This window comes from Tachypleus tridentatus, chromosome 6 (genome assembly GCF_004210375.1).
Source record: "Tachypleus tridentatus isolate NWPU-2018 chromosome 6, ASM421037v1, whole genome shotgun sequence".
In the NCBI taxonomy this organism is placed as follows: Eukaryota; Metazoa; Arthropoda; class Merostomata; order Xiphosura; family Limulidae; genus Tachypleus; species Tachypleus tridentatus.
In genome coordinates this window covers 132600450-132620918 of record NC_134830.1, presented here as the reverse complement: position 1 = coordinate 132620918, position 20469 = coordinate 132600450, and the positions used below count along the sequence as shown (strand labels likewise).

At 36.5% G+C, this 20469-nt stretch overlaps 1 protein-coding gene across 4 annotated transcripts in view; it reads left to right on the top strand.

Annotated features, from left to right (window-relative positions):
- Positions 1-20469, top strand: part of LOC143253691 (uncharacterized) — an 87222-nt gene that overhangs the window by 57841 nt on the left and 8912 nt on the right. For 3 of the 4 annotated variants that reach the window (XR_013029777.1, XM_076507951.1, XM_076507952.1), the window contains 2 exons: positions 11878-11985; positions 16781-16874. Coding sequence is in view for 3 of the 4 variants with exons in the window: in XM_076507951.1 (XP_076364066.1) it covers positions 11878-11985; positions 16781-16874 (202 nt within the window). In the remaining variant the exon portion in view is untranslated. The remainder of the gene's footprint in view (positions 1-11877; positions 11986-16780; positions 16875-20469) is intronic. The other variant, XM_076507953.1, reaches the window with a different exon arrangement.

Below are 20469 nucleotides of genomic sequence, written 5' to 3'. Positions count from 1 at the left end.
ACTGGGATGTATCCTGAGGATAGTGATAGGTTAAAAAGTGAATTTAAGTGGTCAAACAATTTCGGAGTGCCCTTTTTAGAAGGATACCTTGTATTTCATCTTCACCTGGTGCTTTGATTTTTTGTGTTTTTATTGCTTCGAGTAGTCCTTGAAGGGATATTTCATTTGTTAGTAACGTGTTTGCATAATCTGTGTTAGAACTTGTATTTGTATCAGTTATGTTTATTGGAAAAATTGGTTTGAATTGATATTTATTGTTTAATATGTGATTAGTGACTTTATTGTAGAAATATGTATCCATATCTGGATCAGTGTGAGTATTTTGAAGTTGATCTTTGAAAGCTTCGGCGATTTCTTTATTTGTGTTTGCTGTAGTATTATTATGTTCAAGTGGAGGATATTTCTTTGTGTTTGTGTTTTCATTTGAGAGTCTTTTAAGATGTGACCAGAATTTTTTCGGGTCAGTTTTATCATTTAGTTTTGAGCAGTAATTGTCCCATTTATTTTGTTTTTTGTTGTTTTATTTGTGTTCTGATGTGATTTCTAATGTTGTTTATTTGCGTTTTGGTTTCTCTGTCTCTTGTTATCATGTACTGTCTTCTTAATTGTCTTCGTTTTTTGATTAGATTGATTATTTCTGTGGTGGGTTTCCATGTGTTGTTTATTGTTTTATGGTGTTGTTTTGGTATTGTTATCTTGGCTGCTTTCTGAAGGCACTCCGTAATTGTTTGACAGTAGGTATCCATTTCAATATGGGTTTTAACTTCTTTTATAACTTTATTAGATAATAGGTTGTCTAATTCCTGTTTGTAATTTTGCCAATCTGCTTTTCTGTAATTAAATTTTTCTTTCCTAAATGTTATATTTTTATGGGGGGCAAGATCAAAGACACAATATATTGGAAGGTAATCACTGTCAACATCTTTTCCCACTTGAAATTTTATTATTTTCTGGCTCAGATTATATGTACACATGCACAGGTTTAGTATGTCACTGGAGTTAGTGGCATACGCTGTGTGTGTAGGGTTGGTATCATTTAATAAGACTATATTGTTATCATCTATGAATTGTAAAAGACTTCTACCATTGTAGTTTGAGCTCCGGCATCCAAAGTTAACATGTTTACTATTTAAGTCACCCATAACTATAGAGTTTTGGTTGTGAGAAAATATGTTGTTGAATAATGCTATATCTAGTTGTTTATTAGGTGAGCAGTAAATTCCTGCTACAGTTAACTTTTGTTTTATTATTTTGCAGGATATCGACAGTAACAAGTTCGTTGTTACTGCTCAATTTAATTTTTATTACTGATAGCTCCATTTTGTAGAGCAACATAATGCCTCTGTTTTCATCATTTTTATTTATTCTGTCTTTCCTTATTGTTGAATAATTTGGTATTTTAAATCTATTGTTATTGTATATCAGAGTTTCGCTTACTATTATAATGTGGGGGTTAGTTTCTTGTATTAGGTCTTCGATCTCATGTTTCTTGGAAGCTATTGCACCTTGGATGTTGATATATACTACTGTGAACATTATGCTGTGAGCATGTAACCAGTTAGTGTTGATATTATGTAGGGTATGTATGGTGTGATGTGTTGTTTGGAGATATTAATCAGTAATTCGAAGCAGTTGGTTGTTTGGTTCGGTTTTGTGTATTCTGTTACAAATTCTGTAAATATGTTTTTGATTATGGTTGTCAAAAGGCTTGTTTTATCTGGTGTGTTAGTATTCGTTTCTTGGAAGGTGGTGCTGTTTTCTTGTGGCTTTTGTGTTTGTGTTAAGGTGTTCTTATCCTGAGTAATAATGTTCTGTTCTTGCTGTTTGTGGGGTTCTTTTCCTTTTAACATTTCTGCATATGTGGTTTTAGTTGTTTTATTAAATTCTGTTGATATGTCTGTTTTTGGTAGTCTGTTTGTATTTGGTTGATTCTGTTCTGATGATGGTGTTCTTATCTGATAAATACGTTGTTTTATTTGTTTGTATTTATCACATCCTTTATAATTGGCTGTGTGGATTTGACCACAGTTACAACATTTGGGTGCTGAAACTTCATTTTGTATAATTGTTTGTTTTGAATATCACGCAAAGCCACTTGTTTGGTATAAATTACGTTTATATTATTTATATTATTTCACTCTATTTATGGCTGTCTAAAACGTGTAAAGTCTAAATAGGAAACAGAGTTACGAATGGTTTTTATCAGTTACATGTTCAAATACTATTTTTCAAATTAATATCATAAAATGTGATAACATCGTAATAGTGAAAACAAATTAATGTTAAGGAGCAATGTCTTACCTTAAAATACATTCATTCATTTATATATTTTCAAATTAATTAGATGATAAAGCGTGTATAATGTGCAGCGTTTAAAGTGCCTTAGGAATTAGTTGTGCTGGTAACTTTGGCTTTGGACACAACTACAGCCCTTAAAACCTTTATCAACAACAATTATTAAATGAAAAAAAAAGTATAAGACACGCCATAGCATAGCTTACAATTATTAAGAATATAAATAAGTTAAACAGTTTATTTAGTGACTTATTAACTACAACAATAAAATCGCAATATCCAAATGAACTAATGAGATTCATTTCTTCTGAACACCTAATATCTAGTTTACGATGTATCGATTAAGGCTTAGAAACCTTTGACTTTTATTAGACTTTAAGCGTTTTCCCTCAAAGAACTTTATAAAAATCATCTATTCAAGCAATACTAATTTTAATACTATCTTGGGAGGTTACATTTGTAGCACTGATTGAAGGGTAGTAAGAAACGGATCCAGAGGGGTAAAATAATTGTTATTCCTCCTATTGCTTCGAGCACAGCAGAGATATTAAAGAATCAGGTAAACACAAAAGCACTAACGTAACTAAAATTGTTCTTATTCATAAGTCTTGTATAATTTACTGAATTTCATGTTTCCTTCATTGATAAATAAAACGGAGAAACGAAACATTTTCTATTAAACGTCAACATTAATTTAATGAATGTATAATGCTAAGTTTGTTTGTTTTTTAATTTTATGCAAAGATACACGAGGGTTATCTGCACTAGCCATCTATAATATAGCACTGTAAGACTAGAAGAAAGGCAGCTAATCATCATAACTCACCGCCAACTCTTGGGCTACTCTTTTACCAACGAATGGTGGGATTGATCGTCACATTACAACGCGACCACGGCGGAAAGGGCCAGCATGTTTGGTGCGACAATAATAATATGAAACATCTCAATTTATTTAACTATTACGATCCACCTAATTTCGTACTATCCTAATCAAAAACTACATAACGCACATTATACTAACTTGATGTACAGTGTGCTTTTTTTCAAATTGCATGGTAGACATTAAACTTTGTATGCTTTCTAAGTAAAGCTGTCTTTAAAAAGAAAACGTAACAAAGTAAGAAAATAAAAGCTTTGTCCACCCACATAACAGAAGTGATACACAGGAAGGAAATAAAGTCTTAGTCAGGCGTTCTGATTCGCTCTATACGGCCACATAACAGAAGTGATACACAGGAAGGAAATAAAGTCTTAGTCAGGCGTTCTGATTCGCTCTATACAGCCGAATAATAGGAGTGATACACTGGAAGGAGATAAAGATAGCCTTAGTTAAGCGTTCTGATTTGCTCTATATAGCCAAATAATAGGAGTGATACACCGGAAGGAAAAATAAGACCTGAATTAAATGTTTGATTCTTTCTACATGGCCAATTAACGCGTGTGATACATTGTTAAGAAACAAAGAAAAGCTGAGTTACATAAAATGGAACTCTTGTTGACGAGAAACCTACCTAAATTAAAAATGTATCTCAGAACGGCTGGTATGGTTATTAACACTTATTCATAAGGAGAGAACATCGTTTTGACCTTCCTGGGTCATCTTCAGGTTAAGAAAGAAAGAGTTTGAATGTGATCGTTGCCGGACACATATCTTAGGGACGAGAGTATAAACGAGTACGGGATTGTAGAGGGCGTTGCAGGTGGATATTATGTCATTAATTAGCATAGGTATAAAGACGTTTCTTTATATTAGTTTAATTTTGGTTTTAGTTGCTGTATAAGTAGGGCTTCTTTGATTTTGCGTTTGTTTATATTTGTTTCCCTACTAAAGATCTGGGAGTTTTCTGTGGTTATGTTGTGTTTATTTAATTTGCACTGTTCAAAAACGTGTGAAGTTTTTTTGTTTTTTTTCTGCTTGATTCTCTAATATAGGAGTCATGGAAGTTGTTGCACTGTACTATATTATGTTGGTGTTGTGTTTGTCAGTGTAGTTTTTATATAGTATAGATTTTAGTTTTGTACCTGGTTTTTGAATAAATTTGATGTTCACTGGAATGTTATGTTTTGTTATAAGTTTCTTTCACATGTTGGTTAATTTTTCGCTGATGTCAGGAACATATGGTATGCAGCAATATGAGATTTTGTAGTTTGTTGTATTTTGGGATTTACTGTTGTTTGTTTATTGTTGGTCTAGGTATGTGCGAATAATTTTTTCCTCTTTTTTGTTGATGTTGATGAAGTGTTGTTTTATTTTGTTCATTTCATTGTTAATTTTATCAGGTGAGCATAGTTTTGTGTCTGTGCTTATTTAATTTCTTAATATGTTGAGTTTTTGTTTTGTTTCATATGTTCAGCTCCAGGGAATGTATGTCCAGTATGGGTGATTTTTCTGTGGATTTCTGTTTTGAATTGTGTATCGGTTCTAGTGATCTTGAGGTTAAGAAATGTTATTTGGTTAGTTTTTCATATTCACCGGTGAACTTAATGTTGGGCTGTATCAAGTTAACATGGCTGAAAACTAAGTGTGTATTCTGTAGATGTTAATCCAGTAATTGTATCATCAACATACATGTACCAGTATAGTGGTGGGTGTAAGGCTGAAATGATCGCTTGTGATTCAGTCTGTGTCATAAAAATGTTGGCTAGAACTGATAACACGGGATTCCCCATACTTAGGCCATTTATTTGTGGGTAGTTTTGGTTATTGAACATAAAGTTAGTTTTGATGGTTGTGAATTCTATAAGGGTTGATAATTGGTTGCTGGGGGTGTGTATTAATGGGTTGGGGTCTTGCATATAAAGTTCTAAACTTCTCTTGCAGGCTTCAGTTGTTGGGACTTCTGTGAAGAGAGGGATTACATCAAAACTGGTCATTAAGGCTTTATGGTTTAGTTGATTAAGAATATATTTAAAGTTAAAAGATTCTTTGAAAAAGGAGCCGGTTGATGTTACATATTTAGAAAATGCCCACACTATATATTTACCGAGGTTATAGTTATATGATTCTTAGGTCGACATTATGGTTCGTAGTGGACAATCGGGTTTGTGAGATTTAGGGTGTTGTATAGTTGTGGTGTGCGTGAGTCGGTCCTTCGTAGGTAGCCCCCCAGTGGCTCAGCGGTATATCTGCGGACTTACAACGCTAAAAACCGGTTTTCGATACCCGTGGTGAGTAAAGCACAGATAGCCCATTGTGTAGCTTTGTGCTTAACTCAAAACAACAACAACCTTCGTAGGTAAGAATAAACGTTTTCTGAGATTGTGTTAGTTTTTTTCATTTTTAGTAGTATTTTGATTAATTGCTTTTCATGTGTTTTTGTTGGATTTGAATTTAGTAGTTTAAATTTGTTTGTATCTGATAAGATGTTCATTTTTCTAATGCTTTCATTTGTTTTCATTATAACTATAACATTGCCTTTATCTGCTTTTAGAATTTTGATGTTGTTGTCCTGTTTTAAGTTGTTTATAGAATTAATATATATATATACATATATATATATATATTATATACATTTATGGAATCATCAGGGCCTTAAATCAATTATATCGTGTCGTAAAGATTCTGTTTCTTTATGTGGCAGGATATGAAAATCATTAATACTCGATTACCAAATGGTAACATGGATCGTAGTCTACCTAACTTCATACGTAATACGTTCATAAATAATTATCATTTTTATATAAAATACAACGTTTGTGATATTCAAAGCTAACTTTGTGAATAACATGTTCATAAATAACTAAATAAACATCCCTTCTGATTTAAAATACATCATACAAACCGTATTTTAAATGTTAAATGTTGAGGGACACTGGGAACGTTTTATTGCTAATAGCTGTTCGACAACTTTCATCACATCTCAGTATATTTCATGTTTGTTATTATTAGGCTTAGATTCACTCTACTGCAATATTAAAACCTAACATAAACATACTGGTAAACTGCGTAGCAGTGATTACAAGGGGAATAATTCATTTCAACACAAGTATTGATAAAGACATGGTGCGTTTCAGGTAAATTTCTGGTTCCGCTTGTGATACACTCACATTAGCCGCGTAATCAAGTCTGTTATTTAACAATATATTAGTGTTAATGTTGCTTTTTATCTGGTCAAATCTGAAGAAATCTCAGGAAGAACACCTCAAAAGAGTTTTGGTAGTTAAGTTTTCAGACATTTATCAATCCATGCATCTGATATCTCTATATATCTTGCGTTTTATAATAAAGTAAGTTTACTCTACTTTTATGTCGGAATGTTTTTATTTATTACACAAATATTTACAATTGTCAGCATGTGATAAGAATTTAGCTTAGTTAACACGTCACCTATAAATACAACAACTTCTACAAGAAAAAAAAAAGCTAAAAATCTATAATAACGATTAATAATAATTAGTCCTAATTAAGACTAACACGCAAGCCAGTGAAAGCTATCTATTACCAATCTCTCTGCCTTAGGTAATAATTAGTCGACTCTTAACGGTGTTTTCGGCCTTTAGCCCAAGAACACCTTGCACTTATAAGTTTCAATAATTCACAAATTAACTTGTATTAAATTTAAAATATTTAAATGAAACATTTAAGTGATGACTTTGTTTTAATATCTAAGATAGATAGGTATCTTTTTAACATTTTCATTGAGGGAAAACCGCACCATATCGTAACTATTAAAGGTATGACAAATTCACATATGCTGATCATATACACCTTTCCGTGGTGTTTCAAATTAAATATGGCGAACACATCATGTCTAATCATCCCATTAAGATGGGCCTAACATGGCCAAGTACTTAGAGCGCTCTAATTGTAATCTGAGGGTTGCAGGTTCGAGTTTCCGTCACACCAAACATGGACGTCCTTTCAGCCGTATGGGCGTTATAATGATACTATCAATCCCACTATTCGTTGGTAAAAGAGTAGCCCAAAAAAGAATTGGTGGAGGGTGGTGATGACTAGCTGTCTTCTATCTAATCCTACACTGCTAAATTAGGGATGGCTAGCACAGATAGCCGTCGTGTAGCTTTGCGCGAAATTCAAAGAACAAACACACAATCCCATTAAGATTGTGTTTAAATTTGCCTGATCACACATAATATCTATTACTTTTCTTTGGAAACTCGCAACATTTTTACCTTTTTATTTATCCGAAAAACTATTAAAACTACCATTCAGTTTCACTCTAGGAACTATTTACTATTGTCTATTTGTTTTTTATTTAACACAAAGCTACACAATAGGCTATCATTGCTGTGCTCACAACAGGTATGAAAACTTGGGTTTCAGCGTTAAAAGCTCTCAAAGTTACTGTTCAGAAGCATTTACAACTGTGTTTGTTAATAAATTATTACGTCTGCATGTGTTTATTTTGTCAAAAGAATGAGATTGTAGTTTGATTTTTTATTTATTTTTTCTTAGGCTTACATTTTCTCTTCCCATAACGCAGTTATAATAATTTTTAACATCTTTGAAAGTAGAACAGATAAGTTTGGTTATTCTGAAACCAATGCGATTGTTAATCTTTTGTTTTTTTTTTTTTTTTTGCAGTTTAGTTGTATTAATACTATATGTTTCCCAGAAAAACTGGCATGTCCATTGTAAGTCCAGTTTCTGAATATTTTTTTTCACTCAGTAGGTTTGCTTTCTTGTCGTCTTGAATTTTCTTCAGATGTGGAACATTAACTACCTAAAGACAGACACACACTTTCCTTTTGTTAGATAGTCATGTTCAACGCTATGAATCATGTTTAAAACTCTCCTCGCTTCAAAATCAGACTGGAATCAAAGTAACTGAAATCTTCCACTGATAAACCTTTGACCTTTCAAACGTCTCTAAAACCCTGTAATATTAGTTCCATATGCTTATAGGTTTAAAATATTTGTAGAAGAAAAAACAAACATCTAAAAATTAACAGGCATTATACTTCTCAATAATACGTTCATGGTTACCGTACAGTGTATTGGTTTAGAAAGACCGCTTTCAGATTAGCGTGTAGAAGCTAAACTTTCAAACTAGTATATAGAAGCTAAACATTATGTGGTTCTTAATAATAGTCATCTTGCATCCATGGTCAGCAGCAAACAGTTTATTTTTCAGAAAAGACCTTTACAGCCAACTGTATACAAGTTAAACTCTGTAAAATGACCATATAAACGTTATCTGGTAGTGGCGTAGAGAGTTTAAAATTTCAGAAAGAGAAGTGGCGAACATGTGGTTCAATGATTTGGGATCTAAAGAACTACAGTAGAGTTTGACAAAAATTGCTTCAAATCTGGAAGAAACAATTACTCCTCTGAATTATTTTTTGGTACGGTCTTTCCTCTGGCCATGCCTATGTGTGATACATCTTAGCGAACTAAACACTGATTCCACGAATCAGTTTACGACATGATTTGGTTTGAATTTGGCGCAAAGATACACGAGGGATATCTGCGCTAGCCGTCCCTAATTTGGCAGTGTAAGACTAGACGGAAGGCAGCTAATCATCACTACCCACCGCCAACTCTTAGGCTACTCTTTTACCAACGAATAGTGGGATTGACCGTCACATTATAACTCCCCACAATTGAAAGGGCGAGCATGTTTGGCGCGACGTGGATGCTAACCCGCGACCCTCAGATTACGAGTCGCACGCCTCAACACCCTTGGCCATGCCGGGTCATTCAATGTAATTCACAAAACCACAAACAAATATTATTTTGGCATTTCAAAACCCATACTGACGGTATAAGTTCGACAAAATTGCTAATTCCTTGTTGAGACAAAGTTTGGTATAGGATTTAAACAAGAAATTCCTCCGTCTCTGCAGAGTCAGCTTACAGTGCCCCTGTCCTTATTTAGACAAAACAGGATGGTTTATGTTTCGAGTGCTTATACATTCAGCTGGCGCTAAAAGGCGGGACAAGCGACAGCTGTATCACCGGATTTATAAATAAACGGCACACATTAAAGAATTGTCAACTATCTTTCCCATATCGAGAAAAGTTCTGTGATCAAAATACGATTGACACGTCTCTTCTGTTAAACCACAAAGAAATAAAAATAAAAAGAACGTGGTGCAAACATTTCATTGTAGTTCAAATGGAAGCAGTCGAGTTTATTTCCCTTTTCTCTCGTGCAATATATAAATAATAGTCTAGTGCTAATACCATTTCTCACGATATGTGGACACTAAACATAATTCTTCCGTTTATTTAGTATTGAACAGAATTCAACTTTCGATAGTGAGATATGATAATAATTTTACCGAACACAAATGGAATTGTAGCTAAATTTGTTGGACTTATTCCAAGTACATATATAGGTTATAGTGTTGTTTTTATAACTAATAAACTTCCGTGTGTAAATAGTAATAACGACAGGGCGACCTGCACGAGACGATGGATTCGGTTCAGTGGACAGGCAGGGACAGTACTAGCCTTATGCACAGAACGTGGACAGGCAGGGACAGTACTAGCCTTATGCACAGAACTATCCTTCTTATTTTACACACTTTTCAATCATCCTATACAGGTTGATGATCGCTTTTTATAAAATATATGCAATGGTGTTTCTTTTGTTTCTTTTTAGATATAGAACCATTTCAGAAAACAGCGATTTCACAAACTCTCGGTGAATGGTGGAGAGTACAGAACTTTAGTAACGTCAACTTGCGTAGCAAAATAAACATACACAACCTTGTTTGGTTTGGTATGTTTTAAATTTCGCGAAAAGCCACACGACGACTAGCTGCCTTCCCTCTAGTCATCACCAACCCCCGCCAACTCTTGGGCTACCCTTTTACCAATGAATAACGGAAATGACCGCACTTTATAACGCCCCCACGGCTGAAAGGACGAATATGTTTTGTATAACGGAGATTCGAACCCGCGACCCTCAGATTACGAGTCGAGTGCCTTAACCACCTGACCATGCCGGGGCCCCTTGTTTTTATTGCATCATTATCACTATGATCAACGCCCTCTAAAAATTAATGAAAGCATTGAAAATGTTGCTTACAATAATATGCCATTGGCATATTCTCTCATTGTACTTCTGTTATTTTCAGAATCGATATAAAAAACAAAGTGTGTGTCTTTCTTATTGCAAAGCCATATCGGGCTATTTGCTGAGTTCACCGAGGGGAATCGAACCGCTGATTTTAGCGTTGTGAATCCGTAGACTTACCTCTGTACCAGCGCGGGGCTACCTTAATTGTATATACATAGCATACATAGAAAATTTTGCTTTTTCATGGAAACATTACAGTTTCAGGTTGTCAAAAATATATCTCTTAAATTTCTAAAGGCTCAGCACGGCCAGGTGGATTAAGGCGTTCGACTCGTAATCTGAGGGTCGCGGGTTCGCATCCGCGTCACACCAAACGCGCTCGCCCTCTCAGCCGTGGGGGCGCTATAACGGTTCGGTCAATCCCACTATTCGTTGGTAAAAGAGTAGCCCAAAAGTTGGCGGTGGGTGGTGATGAGTAGCTGCCTTCCCTCTAGTCTTACACTGCTAAATTAGGGACGGCTAGAGCAGATAGCCCTCGAGTAGCTTTGCGCGAAAAAAAAAATAAAATAAGTATTTTTATGATTACCTGCAAGGTAAACACCATCTTGTTTCGTCCTAAATTTATTGACAAAATGAATAAATTCTTCCAGCATGCACGAAAAAAATCTTAAAAACGAGTATTTGTATCCGCCGGTGAGACAGCCAACGGTAATTTACTTCAATCACTTAGACCCAGCGTTCGATTCATTGCAGTGAACACAACAAAGAGCCCAAACAACTAAGTATACTTGTACAAGAAAGTGAATTATATATCTTTAATGATTTGTTTGTTTATGAATTTCGCACAAAGATACTCGAGGGCTATCTGCGCTAGCCGTCCATAATTTAGCAGTGTAAGACTAGAGGGAAGGCAGCTAGTCATCACCACCCACCGCCAACTCTTAGGTTACTCTTTTACCAACGAATAGTGGGATTGACCGTCACATTATAACGCCCCCACGGCTGAAAGGGCGAGCATGTTTGGCGCGACGGGGATGCGAACCCACGACCCTCAGATTATGAGTCGCACGCCTTAACACGCTTGGCCATGCCAGGTCTTCTTTAATGGCAATGCATATGAAAATATATTACATGGCTGCTTTTATTTTGTATAGAGTCAAATTCCGTGTTGTGTATCTGGTTCTTCAAGCTTTGACAGACCGCAACAGTTCAGTAAATAAGTGTCATTCCAGTTCAGTTAATAAGTTTCAAAGTATGTGCTAAATTAACGCCTGCTGCGAGTGGGGTGAAGAGAAGCAAGAGTGTCTGACCGCCACGAATTATTTTTCGCTCCCCTTTTGGGAAAGAAATAATAATTTAACCCAAATACCTACCAAAAAACAACAGACCGGGACAGTCAAATGCAAAGCATACAGTTGGAACATCACGGTATACTGGTCATTTTGACCATATAGTGACTAACCCCAGCTTTACAGATGACAAAACAAAGTTTGTTCTCTCTCTGTTTAGGATACTTTGCATTCTATCTTTCATAAATCCACAGTCATACAGTTATATTTTTAAATAATTGAAAATAATTTATCTTTTTCTTTAGGTTGTGGAGCTCCTGAACAGATGCACGTGTCCTTCACAGTTCCCTATGATAAGAGTTTCAGAAGGAAAATATCGCATTGGAGATACGAAAATTCTCATATTTGTCAGAGTGAGTTTTATTGCCATCTAGTAGCTAACATAGAAACTATTTCTTATTTGTAAAAACATTCTAGTTAAAGAGCAGTTACAAACTAATGAAAATAAAAATATGTAAAAAGACAAAACCTCTCTCACTTGATATTTTAAGCCTAGAGCTGCTGTGAGGTCTATCGGTGCTGTGACAACAACAAGGAGTAAAGTCTGAATGTTAGTGTTTTAAGTATTCAATTTTACCGCTGAACCAAGGCTTTGCTAATATCCAACAAAACAGTAATTATGTCCAGTAGTGATAGTCAAGGCCGTCAACTTTGTAATAACTATACTTTTTTTTGTTAATTATTCACAAGTATTATTAGCCTATAAGTGATGCCCATAGTGGCATAGTGGTGTACGTCGGAGAAATTATAACGCTAGAATCCGGGTTTCGACACCTGTGATGAGCAGAGACCAGATAAACTCTTGTGTAGCTCTGTGCTTAACTTCAAACGAACAAACATGTAAGTGATTCACAAATAGTGGTAACTTTCAGAAATTACAATGCTAATATATGGAGTTTCGATTCCCCACGGTAAACGCAGCAGCCTAATGTGGCTTTGCTCTGAAAAAACAACAACAACAAAAACTCCAATGTATTCTGTCGCAGTTTCTGATAAATTAATTAAAAGAAGGACAATTTCACTAACAAAATAATTTAAAGATTCAAGCGACTGACTTCACTAACAAGCGACTGACTTCCATCTTGTATGTGAACTTAATAACTGTCATTTTTTCTTACAATAATCTGGTTTTGGCGTAAAAATATACTTTTATCTCGTATTTTCTACCTTTTACATACTGGCCGGAAATACGGCTTTGGATTGCATACAAGGATTTCTGGGCGGGGCAACTTGCGAGGCAGGCTCGTATGTCATGTAGAAATCCGCACAAAGCCAACAGGTGCACAACCGTTTGTAAAGACGTTTTCTTTTTAATTATAGAAGCATGTACGTTTGTGTTTGCCAACTCAACTTAATGTGTCTTTCATATCCTTTACAATCAGTAAGATATTAGGGAAAAAAATAATTCGTAAAACAAAACGTTATCAGTAACTACTGGTAGAAGTAAACCACATACATAGTTCAGAACTGGCAGTTAACTGTAAACAATATAATTAATCTAATATTATGATCCAAACCAGGAATGTGCAATGTCATAAAACAAAAGCCCTTAATGGCCACATGGTTAAGGCGTTTGACTCGCAGTATGGGGGTCGCGCAATCAAATCCCTGTTACACCGAACGTGCTTTCAGCCGTGGCGCTTTATAACATGTTACGACGGATCCCACAATTCGTTGGTAGAAGAATAGCCCAAGAGCTGGCAGTGGGTGATGGTGACTAGCTGCCCTTCCTACTACTAAAATAGGGACGACTAGCGCGGGGAGCCCTCGTGTAACTTTGCGCGAAATTCAAAAAGGAACTTAGAATGTGCCATTTATGTGTTAGTGACAAAACAATTAAAACCAAGCTACAAACAATACAAAACATATTCCTCACAACAGCATACAGAGTTCCCAAAGTGGCCAGACATGGCCAGATGTGTTAAGGCGTTCGACTCGTAATCCGAGGGTCGCGGGTTCGAATTCCGGTCGCACCAAACATGCTTGCCCTCTCAGCCGTGGGGACGTTATAAAGTGACGGTCAATCTCACTATTCGTTGGTAAAAGAGTAGCTCAAGGGTTGGCGGTGGGTGGTGGTGACTAGCTACCTTCACTCTAGACTTAGGCTGCTAGATTAGGGACAGCTAATGCAGATAGCCCTCGAGTAGCTTTGCGCGAAATTCGAAACAAACAAACAGTTCCCAGAGCAACATCATCTAAATTCATACACAAATATTCAAACATACCAACCATACCAGATAGATCCTGCATTATGCAATAACGTATTTTGATAAAAATTGGATGAAAAATGAATTATTATGCGAACTAGACAGGTACCTCATACATGATGAAGATAGTCCTAAACACCTCTCCCCGATCAACATATATTTTAAACACAAAAATAAGCAAATGAAAATAATAATAATAAAATAAGATAATAATAAATAAATATATATAGAGAGAGAGGAAACAAAAGAGGCCACCATCAAACTAGACTTCCTACCGATAGGGCAAAATAATATCTATATATGTATATCAGTACACACTCTGACCCTAAAGCAGTAACTAGCACCAATCAACACTGCATGGTTATACAAGTAAAGGAATGAGGAAGAGGTCAAAGAGCACCTGACCATCCAGGGTACAAAATTTGAGAAAAAGGCAACTCAAGAAAATATATGGACATTGGCCGGAGTACTATGGGTTACTCTGACCCTGGCTGGAGTACTATGGGTTACTCTGACCCTAAAGCACTGCAATTACAACATAGTAGTAGCTGAAATGAAAGTTAAGGATGGAGGAAGAGGTCTTTTGCACCTGACCCTCTTGGGTATCTAAAATCCAACATACCCAAATACCCGCAAAGAAGAAGCGAAACGAATTTATGTGTTCGGAGTCAGACAGGGTCTGGGCGCCTAACATGCAATCTGCGAATTCGAATCCTGTATGTTAAGTAAAACTAGAAAACGAGACCTGCCGGAACCAAGCATAATATTCATACAATGGTAAACTAATCCACATTCAGATCAGGTTATTTCCTTCCTGAGGATTCTCTAACAGTCGCAAGTGTTCAAACAAAATAACGTATAGAACAATGGCATCCGGAAAGTAATTTTCCTGTTTGTTAGGCGTACAACTGACAACGAACAGTTACTTCTCGTTACGAATAGGGTTGTGTAGAGTTATAAACACTATTTGTCAAGCATAGAGAAATATTTAAACAATCATAATTTTAGATACAAAAAGAAACCCAGAAGAATGCGCAGAATTTGTTTATTCGTTAAATTTCGCGCAAAACTGCTCGAAGACTATCTGCGGAAACCGTCACTAATTTGGCAGTGGCTGACAAGAGGGAAGACAGCTAATCAACACCACCCGCCACCAACTCTTTACTCTTTACAAACGAATAGGTTGTTGTTAAGTAAGGCCACATTAAATTGTCTGCTGTGTCCACCGCAAGGAATCAAATCCCATATTTTAACGTTATGACTTCGTAGAACTACCTCCGTCCAACGAATAGTCAAACTGACTATCGCATTATAACGTCCTTACGACTGAAATGCAGAATATGTTCCGTTATGAGAGTTGAATTCGCGACCCACACGTTGCGAGTCGAGCGCTGTACTTGCCAGGCTATGCCAAGCCTATCTAAACAGAATTACCACCAAGCCATGCTAAACCTGTGTACACATAATTTAAACACCTTCAGAATTGTAATTAGTTTATATACTACGATAGGAGTCGTCTCTGTGTCTGAGATTACATGACTGTAATGTCTCGAGATCAACCTTGTGTCACGTCTTACAGTGTAGACATGGCAACATGATCTCACTACACCAACATCTTGACGTGAAACATATACAATAGATGGATTGTTACGAAATATGAAAATGTAAGTTATCAAAATTATTCTACAAATACACACAAATCGAAACTCAACTATCTAGTTCAAATGAATTACGTTAGAAACTCCTGAAAATTCTGTCTGACAGACAGTATTTTCTCTTCTTTTTCTGTTATTATAAAAGTTATAAAGTGTTTACCAAATATTCACAGACTTATTAATTTTCAAACAATTATATAAAAATTCGTTTTTAAATAACAAAAAGTTTCTATATCAAAAGGAAGGAGATAACGAACAAGGTCACGAAGTTCAGGGGTGAAGTGCTGTAGCTATGATAAATTTCATCTCAACATCACCACCCCTTCAGTGTCAGAGTGGACTTACAATGCTAAAAACCAGGTTTCGATACCCGTGCTGGGAAGAGCACGAATATCCCATTGTGTAGCTTTGTACTTAATTATAAACAAACAACCAACAGTTATAGTGTGTGTGTCTGTATGTTTATCAGTTATAGTGTGTGTCTGTATGCTTATGAGTTCTTTAACTATTTTATTCACCAGCTTATTTGTAGATTCCTGACGTTGTCCAGGGGCGAAATTCTCCCGGTACTTATATTCTAAGGGAGTAATAGTACCGGGACTAATTTGAGCTGTTTTTCCGGATGCGCTTGCGTTCCATTGTTCAGTCAGAAAGCACTTATTCATTTACACTCAAATTGTCCTTTTGTCATGTTTAAACGTATTTGTTTTCCTTTTCATAAACAGAAATAACTCGTCCAGCTGAGTACCTCGGCTTTTCATTTTCTTTTATGAGACTTTCACCCTTCACTTAAGCAAAAGTTTCAAATCACAAGTGAGCCTCATAAAAAATTCAATCATAAATACAGTAAATAATAAATACCATCCATATATCAATTATTCTCACAAATTATCCCTCTTTCTTTCGCGTTTTAAACACATAAAAAAATATCAATTTCATCCAATGTTTGTGGCCAGTTATTTAAAGTTAAAACACAAAACAAATTTAGAATATGCAGATATATGGTTGTATTAGGCGTAACATTAGCCAAAATCGCTAAGCCGCTCCACCCCTCCTTCTAGTCTGCCTCTGTAAGAATCCTACCTTTAGTGAATGGAAAATAAGTCGATTGTTGGTACAAATGCATGGAAGTAACTAAAACAGTGTTTCAGAAACGAAAAACTAGCTATCGCATGTGCGCGTCTGAAAACCTTGCCTCCCCCTAAAGTTATACTTTATATAACTTCGTAATCAAGTTCGACGAAACGAAGTATGTCAACATTTTGTTCATATTTTTGTTTTAATAGATTCTACGCAATCACGTGATGGTGCGGGTCGGAGGAGGCTGGGACACACTGGAGCATTACTTAGACAAACATGATCCTTGTCAGTGTCGCATAGGTAAGTGCTATCGTGATGTTAAGATGACACATTACCAATGTCGACTACCTAAGTAAGAGTGTTGAACTGTGGTAATGTTTATGAAAAACCGACCCATTATAAATATCGAACACGTCACTAAGAGTACTGAAGTGTGGTCATATTCATGATAAAACCTAACTCACTACCAGTGTCGAGTATGTGAGTCCAGAAGTGAGGTCACGTTTCGTTAAGAGTTGACCCTCTGTCAGTGAGGAGTACGCAACTCAAAGTTCTGAATTGCAAACACATTTGTTCATAATTTAGTTTCTTGAAATTATATAGGTTCCTATATTGACACAGTTGTTTTGTTGAAATTAAAACGAGTAAATTGTAACTGTATCGCTGAGATTTGAGAATTAAACTTCTTAGACAACGGACACAAAGTTTATATGGTGCACAGGGTAAAAAGGGGCGACTTTAATATTAATAATTTTTCTTTTTATTAATAGGCTAAATCGTAACATAAAATTGACGCGTTAATCAAATCATTATTTTCAAATGTTTTGAACTTAACAGAGGTTGTATGTACAAAGTTTTTGGTGATTTTTGTTTATTTGATCTTTTAAAACTATTTGGTTTAACTATAAGGCAAAATATTCACCAAAATACAGGGTGTCCCAAAAATGTATACATACTTTGAATGATTATGAATACAATGTTTATAAAGATATATCTAGGTTTTACAATCCAAGGTCCCCGCTAGTGAAGCGGTTTGTCTACGGATTTACAACGCTACAATCAGGGGTTCGATTCCCCTCGGTGGGCTCAGCAGATAGCCCGATGTGGCTTTACTATAAGAAAACACATACGCAACATATATTGTTAAGTTGTACTTTTAAGGCCTGGCATGGCCAAGCACGTAAGGCGTGCGACTCGTAATCCGAAGGTCCCGGGTTCGCGCCCGCGTCGCGCTAAACATGCTCGCCCTCCCAGCCGTGGGGGCGTATAATGTGATGATTAATCCCACTATTCGTTGGTAAAAGAGTAGCCCAAGAGTTGGCGGTGGGTGATGATGACTAGCTGCCTTCCCTCTAGTCTTACACTGCTAAAGTAGGGACGGCTAGCACAGATAGCCCTCGAGTAGCTTTGTGCGAAATTCCAAAACAAACAAACAAAACAATACAATCCAAGTTTAAGAAGACAAGTGTAGAATCTTTTGAGTTATCACAGGTGTTCGAACTGATGACCGTTCTGATCCCGGTACTGTTGATATCGCAGACAGATGTAATTCTAAACTTCGCGTATCGTTTCATTTTGTATTTGGGTGCATTCTCTTTCGATTGCTGCTCTCAGCTCATTGATTGTCGCATGTTTTGTGCTTTAGACCTTTTCTTTGACGTATCCCCATAAAACAAAAAAGCCCAGACGTGTGAGGTCTGGTAAACGTGGGGGAAATTCAGTTCTACCTCTTCGCTCAATCCATCTTTTTGACAAATTTTCGTCAAGATAGGCCCTCGTATTACCATGGTAGTGGGGAGGTGCTCCATCTTGCTGGAAATAAAACTCCTCATCTCCAAATTGCTCTCGAATACGTGGCACGACAGCTTCTTGGAGCAAGTTCAGAAAAACGAGACCAGTGTCTGTGTTTTCGAAAACGAATGGTCCAATTATGCCTAACGCTGATAATCTACACTACACTTTAACCCCTGGTAAGTCTACGTGGTGTTCAACCGTAACATGCGGGTTCTGAGGTGCCCAGTAGATGCAACTGTGGCGATTAACTGAGCCATTTAACATAAATGTGGCCTCATCGCTCCAGACAATCTTGTTTGTAAACTGTGCATCCTCTGTAGATTTTGCCAGGTACCACTCACAAATTTCAACTCTCCGGTCAGAATCATCTTCAATATGCTAATGGCGCTCGATTTTGGGATTCCTGTCTCACGGGCTGTTTGTCGAACAATTTTATTGGAGACTTTCCAACAGCTCTGCTTCTCGTGTGGGACTGGTGGACGACCGTGGTCCTCCAGAACGCCCTTTATGGACGTCTTGAACAATTTCATTTGTTTCAAACTTATCTCTGTATGTAATGGTGAGTCGCGTTGATAGACCTGTTTGAAAACGTCTCTGCACTTCAGCTACGTTATCACACTTCCAGTAACACTTTAAGATAAATTTCCTTTTCTCAAAGATTAGTTTTGTTTCTACCATTACTTTAAATCAGTTGAACCTGTAAAAAAAAAAGTTTGAGTGAGTTATAATCATTCAAAGTGGGTATACATTTTTGGGACACCCTATAGAAATGAGACCAGTTTGTCGATCAAAAATACTAATGCAAATTAAACATATTGTGTTTATGTTCAATTAATCAATGGTTCAAACAGCGCGTGAGAAAACGTGCAATAAAACAGGCACGAGATCGTGCATTTACAGCGTAACTTGTAACTTTAAAAAAGTTGCAGAAAGCATGCCAGTAATTAATTAAATTCAATTAAATAACAGCTTTGAAGATTGAACAAAATCTTCTTGAAAAAAAAAAGACATTTTTACGATATTTAGTAATGCATGAACTCACACGAATACTGTTAGTTATCACCATTAGATTCCATCTAGGAACATAGGGCCGCAATCGCTTGCGAATTCTTCAACAAGTATTTAAGCGAGTAGGTTATTAGCCCACTGCACTGAGCCATCCCTAATTTAGTAGTGTAAGACTAGAGAGAAGGCAGCTAGTCATCCCCACCCACCGCCAACTCTTGGGCTACTCTTTTACCAACGAATAGTGGGATTGACCGTCACATTATAACCCCCCCCACGGCTGGGAGGGCGAGCATGTTTGGCGCGACGCGGGCGCGAACCCGCGACCCTCGGATTACAAGTCGCACGCCTTACGCGCTTGGCCATACCAGGCCACATCATATACTATACTGTTAGCCTAATTTTCCAAATAGTTGTGTTCTAGGTATTCAAATAACGTTTGTATTTATTATTTCAAATTGGTATCTTGGTTAAAACTGTACTAAAATATATTTTATTTTTGCAATCAATGGCGAGTATTGGGGGTGTTCGTATGAATATTTGACTTTGAAGCATTTTTCTGGTCAAAACATTTAGAAAAAACGACCTTTACATTCCAGATATATATTTGTATTTAACTAACGTTTCGCATTTACAGCTTCCTCAGGGTAATTATACACAATTGTTTGATATTAAAATCGTTGTTAAACTTTGTCGTTTAATATTAGTTAAAGTTTGTTTGTTTGTTTTTAATTTCGCACAAAGCTACTCGAGAGCTATCTGTGCTAGCCGTCCCTAATTTAGTAGTGTAAGACTAGAGGGAAAGCAGCCAGTCATCACCACCCACCCCCAACTCTTGGGCTACTCTTTTACCAACGAATAGTAGGATTGACCGTCACATTATAACGCCCCCACGGCTGAAAGGGCGAGCACGTTTGGCGCGACGGGGATGTGAACCCGCGACCCTCAGATTACGAGTCCCACGCCTTAACACGCTTGGCCATGCCGGGCCATTGGTTAAAGTACAAATATGTGTGTATATATGTATACACACAGACAGGAGTATTATAAAGGTTGTTTTTTCTAAACTTTTTATCAAAATATGTAAATCCCTCGA